This window comes from Hesperophylax consimilis, chromosome 20 (genome assembly GCF_061612785.1).
Source record: "Hesperophylax consimilis isolate HC1 chromosome 20, BYU_Hcon_1.0, whole genome shotgun sequence".
Taxonomy (NCBI): Eukaryota; Metazoa; Arthropoda; class Insecta; order Trichoptera; family Limnephilidae; genus Hesperophylax; species Hesperophylax consimilis.
Window position 1 is genome coordinate 12444980 of NC_142855.1, and position 8341 is coordinate 12453320.

Genomic DNA, 8341 nt, shown 5'->3' on the forward strand with positions numbered 1-8341 from the left:
CCAATTAAGTACACGTTCCGAACATCTCGTAGTAGGGTTAGCTCATCATCCAGGGAATTAAGAAAGGGAGAAATGTCTCTTGTTGACGGTGATCTGTATATCCCGAATATTGAGATGTCATTATTAATGTTTATCAGTAGACAGTTTGCGTCTCTGAGTTGAATTTCCTTTACAATTCCTTGGATCTCGTTTTTAAGATAAATTATCACTCCGTCATTCTGACTTTTATGTTGCGTGGAGTTATATACCTTATATTTGTCCAGATGTTTTGGTGAATATGTTTCTTTTTTTATACGACATTCTGTGAGTATGATAATGTCGATTTCCTCATCAAGTTGCTCTAGCATCACTGTCAACTCTACGAAATTTTTGTTGATGCTTCTAATATTCTGGTGGAGTATTTTTAATGTTTTTGTTTTTTTGTTTTGTATGTAGTCATTAATTTCTCGTATTGTTGAAGTTGTGATGGTTTCGGGAGAAGGGTAATCGAATTCAATCTCAGTTAATGGATCCATTTTTGGTATAAGTGTTCAATATATTATAGATGGTTATGGAATTTATTGTTTGTTTACATGATTTTATTTTCGAGGTCGTAGTGATTTTTTATTTGAAATATTGGAGAGTCTTCGGATTTTCTTGCCAGTAATTTTCCATTTTTAAACCAAATGAATTTGATTTTTTTTTCTTTTGCCCTTATTTTAGTGTTCCATAGAAGATTTTTGTAGTATGGCGTCAGGGCTTCATTTACGTAAACTTTTTTATTGACATCTGCTAAAAGAAGGGAGACATTGTTATTTTTTCTGGCATTCATCATTGTTATTTTTTTTGTTTCATCTTTGAAGGTAAATATTAGACGTGGTGGTTTTATTTCAGTAGGTTTTATATATTTGTATTGGTCCACTGTTTCTAAATTAATTCCAAAGGCTGAGCTAATTCTGTTGGCTATTTCTTGTGGTGGTTCGTTCGGCGATACTCTGAATCCGTTGACTTCTACACAAGTTTTTAATTCCCTTTGTTCAGATTCAGATATTTTCGTTTCAAGTGCAACTATTCTTTTTTCTTTGTTTTCCAAATCTTCCATTATTTTTTGGTGTTGTTTCGGAAGGTCGAGAATTTTATTTAATTTTTCATTTATGTCATCATATCTATCGCTCACAAATTGGGTTGATTTTTTTAGATCGGTTAATTCCGTCTCTAATTTTGTAAACAATTGTGATTTCAACTCACCCAGTTTGCGATCAATGTATTCGGTGAGCGAGTCCATGATTTTTTGAAGTTCAATGGCGGATCTTGTTGCTGACATGATGTTTGTAATGACACAATTAAATAATTCCAATAGCTTGTGGAGTAATGCACTGTAATCACTAATCACACTTAGATTTAGAAAGTTTGCGCCTGTCAACTGGCAGGTAGGCAATATGGCTAACTTGTCGGTCAGCCTGGAAATAAGTATATACTTAGGTACTTTGCGTGTTGACAAAAACAATGACGCCTTGATACGCTTCGAAATTTAAATGTTTGATATTTTTATTATTTTATCGATTTGAGCACTCTTTTTTGAATTATGTGTTCAACTGAAATGGTATGTCCACTAGGTACTTCACTGATATGAGTTAAATTGTTTTTTGTAGAATTATAAGATTGAACAATCACTCTGTTTTGTCACTGAATGTATATTTTTATATGCAGATAATGCCGGAAGGTGATATTCTTTAGAAATAGAATTAAGCACAAAGTTTCACTTATGTGATGTATTCACTTTTTCACTAATATTTGTTGTTGGTTTCCTTGTGATTGAGAGAACCATAAGTTTGTTTATTCTCTTGATTAGTAACTGAATGTATTTTTTTTTTTTATGGCAGATAATGCCGGAAAGACACTTTATTTTGAAAAAAACTCAAACCACAGGCGAAGCGCGATCGTCGTTTTAGTGAGTTTAGCACTTTACACTTGTTAGTACTTGAAATTTTAATACTTTTATATTCAGTAAACTAGGAGATGAAAGACAAACGTCAGTTCAGTAGTAGGTAGGTAGTACTTGATGTACCTATATTTTGTATATTTTGATACATCTATATGAGATTTGCTACATCTATATAAATTTCTTATACACCTATATGAAATTCTGATACATCTATATGAAATTTTGATACTCTATATGAAATTTTGATAATATACGAATATTGAATCACCTACATAAAATTCTGATACATGTATATGAAATTTTGATACTATATATGAAATTTTCATACATCTATATAAAATTCTGATACATCTATATGAAATTTTGATAATTCTATATGAAAATCTGATACATATAAATGAAATTTTTATACGTTAATATGAAAATTTGGTACTTCTGTATGAAATTTTGCACATATATTAAAAAAATTAAATGATTTACATCGATTTTAAAATATATTTTAAAACATTTTTTGTTTGGTTTGACTGACGATTGAACCTTGCTTCCCAGTAACTGAAGTCTTAATTGCTAACAACCTCGCCAAATGCCGATCGTGTAGGACCGTCATTTTTTCGTATATTGATGGTATTCGTCCACGTGTGTGTTCGTGATTAACACCGGAAGTCGATATAATGCATTGTCATCGACAACGAATCTATCTGGTATTTATTCTCGGAAGATTTTTTCAAATTATACATATAGTTGTTTCAGCCTAATAATTATTGTTTCAAAATTATACGCTATCCTTTATGCTATGCATAAATAACCTTGTCTCTTATAATTACAAATAACAATCCAATAAATTAAAAAAAACACTTAGTTTGGATTACCTATAAAACGTTTAATTTACATTGTATACAAGATTTTTTAATTAAGAAAACCAACGACCACTGAAGAAATTGACCAGATAGAAATGTATTTTGGACGTGTTAGTGTGCCATAAAAAAACTCAATAATCTTAATTTCTTTTAAATGTGAAACCTTTCCCAACCGTCTGGAACCAGTTATACTATGGCTGAAGGTAGTGGTGAGGGGAAGGAGGTGGGAAAGAGGAAGGTGGGGAAGTATGAAACAATGCAAATAATTTTAATAACTTTTAAGAATAAGAAATCTAAACCAAACATGAAACAGAACAAACACAGAAAAATTAAAAGGTAACGATCTCAACTGGAAATCGAGCCAAGGATTTCTGTTAACCAGGATAACGTTTTTAACCACTCGACCACCGAACGGCTCAACTTTCAAACTCAAAATTAACAATATTATATTGCAACCAATTTTTTTCCATCTTTTTGAATGAGTACAAAACACTAAAGAATTGTTTGGTTTGAAACCTAGATAGTGTATCGGATAAACATTCCCGTTCCCGTTCCCGTTATCTGTTTCGTTTAGGTTTGTTAGTATTAAAATTTAAACCACAACATTTCAAAAATATTATCACAGACCGGTTTCGCAACAACTTTTTTTTCCTCAGGGCAAAAGATATTATATTTTTTTTAGGTAATATTATTTTTTTCATGATTTTGTCGTCTACAATTTTGTGCATTATGTAATTATTTCCTAATGCAAGGTGGTGCTTGGGTTTTAGGAAAGGAGTGGTCGTTAAAATTTATGTCATTAAGTTGAAAAAATTATATCGGTCGTGTGACCACCTCCTGATGCACATTTGTGCTCAACTGAGTAGAGAAAAAATTCACCCTGCGTTAAAACAACAGTCCGGAAATTGGTCAAACAAGCAGTAACAATAATTTCTTCAGGTATCGCTTCGTTTGTTGTCAACTAATTCTCTGTTTACAGCATAAATGCTAAAGAACAACGTACACATTTAAAATATTATTATTTAAACAGGGGTGTTAAAAAAAAATTATTAAAGTTTTTTCTTGGAAATTTCGTAATTTCTTTCTGTTCGTAGGTCCGTAGAAAGATCATTAATTTATTTGGTGAACCTTTAAAAAGTGATGAAAAAAACAACAAATTATCGTAAGCAAAAATATCGTAATTATCATTTGATCGCAAACTATTATTCCATGTACCTGTCGGCACTCTGGGAATACATAAAGGAGGAGAAACAGTTTTTGTTATTTGTTTTTGGGGTGTTATACCGTGTTGCGCTAACTCCTTCTTTAGCCAACGTTTCGGACAGCATTGCAGTGTCCATCATCAGGGAGATGGACACTGCAATGCTGTCCGAAACGTTGGCTAAAGAAGGAGTTAGCGCAACACGGTATAACACCCCAAAAACAAATAACAAAAATACTTTTGGCCGTGAAAATCTTAAATCATATTTGAGGAGAAACAGATTCCAATCAAAGTATAAACAACTTAATAAGCCTGTCTGGGGCCTAGGAGACAAGATGACTTATTTAATTTCACAAATCAAATTAACTAACTATGCTTTGTCATTTATATAGAGCGTTGTTTTACAATCAAATTTAATGTTTGATTCTTTAGATTTGAAAAAAGTTAATTAACCTTGTGATTGTACGTCTATTTATGTTGACTTATTCACTGCTTTGAGGTTAATCTTCGAAATCTTTTAATCTGGACGGAAGATTTCGCTGTAATTCCATTTATAGGTGCCGCAGATAAGCAATTGAGAAACTGACGTCATTTCCAATAAGTCATTAATCATTGATAAGCGGTCCGAACAGGAATTAACAAATCACGAACGATTTCTCAAAAATAGAAAATCTACACAAGCGTCGCTATCGTCTAGTTAAGGCGATGCACTACGTCGTGTAATATTTTGAATCGAGCCGATATCAATAACACACCTTACGTAGATGGTGATAAGGTTTACATTCCCGCTTAACACAATCCACCTGTTTTGATATATGCAAGAAAAAAACATGACCAAAAAGTGCCTTTTATTTTATTTTGTGGATGTTCAGGCACAATTATTTAAATGTTTTTCGATCATCTTATAAATACCTTAATTTTCCACGTTATACAATAAAATCATAACCGAAAAAGGGTTCGTAAGTAGGAGATTTTGAACTTTAAAGCAGTTTTCATAGGCCTTATACATTTTTTTTTCTGGGCTTATAAAAAGACTTATCTAAAAAATACTCGATTATTTCAAAGGCCAAGATGTATTCTACTCGCAGTATTTAATTAAAGCATCTGAAAATTTTTGCATTACTACGTATGGCATCGCCTAAAAGATGTTGTCAGAAATTTAAGGAATTTGTGTGTTTTCGCTTATCAATAAAATCCAAATAAATTGAATATTTGTGAACGTATCCGAAAACTAAAAACTGTTTTGGAAAGGTCATTAAATACGCTTTCGAATTTTATAATTAAAAATAATAATAAGTACATACAAATTTAAAATATTTAAAATTTTAAACTAAAATTATTGATAAAAAATTATTACTAGACAAATATACTATAAACATTAAAACAACATCACTTTTTTGTCGTTTCATATATAAAAAAAGGAATTAATAAAAAAAAACAAATCTTCGTATTTTATCTCAAATTGGTTTCAAAGGTGTAATTTTAATTCTTCTGTGGTTAACTTCTAGATTTGAATATAAAGCGTGATGTTTTCTCTTTCTAACACCGTTTATTTCATATTTCTCACAATGACAGTAAATAAGATACAACCACCTATATGAGACCGTTCCTGGAAGGACTGTTCCCAAAGACGAACAAATTTTCACTAAGAGTAATAGCTGTTTGTTCGCAAATCCGAACAAATTAGCCTGGGGGTTAACATCTCAGGTGACAAAATGAGGAACTAACGAATTTTTTTTTGTAAATTAAAAATGAGACGCAACCGATTGCAAAGTTATACACGGTGTTCAGAAACTCGTAGAACAAGTAAAAAACTGATAAGAACCAAAAAAAATATTTTCTCGATTAATTAAAAAAATTCGTCTTCTGACTAGAATTATTTACTAAAGCACAAATTTAAAAAATATATTTAAAAAAATCGACTCCAAGTGTAGATTTATCAGTTTTATTTTGTAATATGAGTTTCTGGATACCGTGTAAATACATACACTACAGCTATTAACAAAAATACAATAACATATTATCAGTCTCATTATCGATTACGCCCTTTTAAAAGAATTAGCTATAGACATTTTTACTTCCTAATTAATTTATTTTCTTCAACTTCTTTCCCTCCCCACTAGTTTAACTTTCACAAAATACCACGCCAATTGGAGATGCAATAGTCCCGGTGACTTTGGCACTTTAATCGTGTTAATCGCATTAAAGAAAATTCAATGAGTTTATTTTTACGTGGAAAAAAGGTGCGCTTATCAGGAAAATATGACGCCATCTTGCATCACGCGGGATTTAAACTGTACCTACTTATAAATGAAGTTAAATAATATGTATTAACAAGTTACTACTTACATTTATTTTGAGCATTGACTTGCTCCAAGCTCAAACAAGCCACGGCAAAAATGAACGCCAGTTTTAAAGACGCCATCTTGTTTAAAAATTTCACTTTCCAACAGTTTTCAAGCGTGAGTACTTGCCGCTACACACTCCGGCCGAAAAACCACGCCCAACCTGCAAAACACCGCTAACTACTGTTTAAAAACGGGCTAATCGCGTTTTAAAAATAAATTGGTAGTTTTAAAATTAGATTTTTGATAAAATGGCGGTAAACGCGTTGTTCCCGCCGCGATTGGACACAAAATGGCCGATGATAGGTGAATTAGCCGGTAAAACTGCGCAATCTCAAATCTACCTTCATAAGTACATTTGTTGTTATCTAATCGCTGTTATCATCGCTATACTAAGTAACTATATAGATATGTATTTATTTATTGTATTTAACTCTCTTCAGTTAGTCAGAATTAATACAGTCATTTATAAATACGTCCCGTTGGTTAATCACACATCAAACATAGAAAAAAACCATCGTCTTGTTTGCATAAGGATTTAACTATTTTTATGTGACCGCCCAAGACTTCCAACTGAACGCAACCTAAAGGTTAGGGAATTTTGAAATGTTGATCACGTAAGGTTAAGTGTGTATCTTTGATCAGAATTCTAAGGAAAAATATTTTGGCTTACCATTATTAGGCATCTCCAATTGGAGCACGTTGCGAGGCTGAAGAGAGTAAGAGAAGGAGAGGGGGAAAAGGAAGGTTGGGAAGTAAGTGACAATAGAGGGCTGGGTAGGAATCTAGGGATCTATGAGTCCAAGAGGTCAAAGGGTCTCAAAGAACCAGCCTCTCTGGATCTGGCTCGTCGCGCAGCTGGTGGGGAGGGGTGTTGGTTATCGGTATTTATTTTTATTTTATTACCGGGGCGGCGGTACTAAAACCCGCCACTCAAATTACCATTTAAACTTTTTCAGACAGGCAGATGGTATAAAATTGAAACAAATGCGAATAAGAATATCCAAATAAACACGACATTTTCACATGTTAATCTTTTTTATATAACGGTCACCATTTTGAAACGGAAACGTAACGTACAACCAAATTTACAGACATACAAAATGCAAAACGGCCGGTCAATAAAACAAGTACTTACCTACGATAAAACTAGTTTATTGTTGCCGAATGACAATATTGATATATAGATCGAAATTTTTCTAATTTTCTGCACAAATTTAAAAGTAGCATCACGTCAATGAAATAAACTGTTCGATTGCATATATATGTACAATTGCACACACACTCTCACACATACACACACATATCTATACAATACACATGTCACCCGGTAATTACTGAATATACAAACCACATATGAGACATGACAAGGAAACATATTATAGAAATAGTTCAATATCCACCTTTAGGTTTATTTCTAGAAATGCACAGTCATGCAATTTACCTATCTACAGGGTTTTCCAATAAGAGGTGTTTTTTTGATATTCAATCGTAGAAGATCAATGGTTTTGTTGCTTGTGTGGCACGTAGCGCCGTCTTGTTGAAAATAAACGTTGTCCAGATCAATACCATCCAATTGTAGCCATAAAAAAATCATTAATCATCTCTCGATAGCGCAATCCATTCACCGTAACTGTTGTTCCAGCCTCAATTTCGAAAAAGTAAGGTCCAATGACTCCGCCGGACCATAAACCGCACCAAACAGTCACACGTTGAGGATAGAGAGGCTTTTCAACAATAACTCTTGGGTTTTCCGAGCCCCAGATGCGACAATTTTGGAAATGGGCCTCATCACTCAAGATGATTTGCATTTGATTCACTCAAGTGAATTTTAATCATTTCAATGTGTTGTTGAAGCGTGTATCGTTCCATTTTTATTAATGGCGTAGTTTTTACTTGTCAAATGTCAAAAAATGACAGCATCAAAAGTAACATCTACCGAAATAGCGGGATATTCAAAATAACACCTCTTATTGGAAAATCCTGTACTGGAATCTACGCCAAGTTCCGGACT

The 8341-nt window shown here is 32.8% G+C and overlaps 1 protein-coding gene across 1 annotated transcript in view; it reads right to left on the reverse strand.

Annotated features, from left to right (window-relative positions):
• LOC149414102 (transferrin-like) overlaps window positions 1-6647 on the reverse strand; it is a 49248-nt gene extending 42601 nt beyond the window's left edge. Inside the window, exon 1 of the mRNA XM_089644248.1 lies at window positions 6332-6647. Within this exon, the coding sequence (XP_089500374.1) occupies window positions 6332-6407 (76 nt within the window). The 5' untranslated portion in view covers window positions 6408-6647. The remainder of the gene's footprint in view (window positions 1-6331) is intronic.
• Window positions 6648-8341: the final 1694 nt, after the last annotated feature.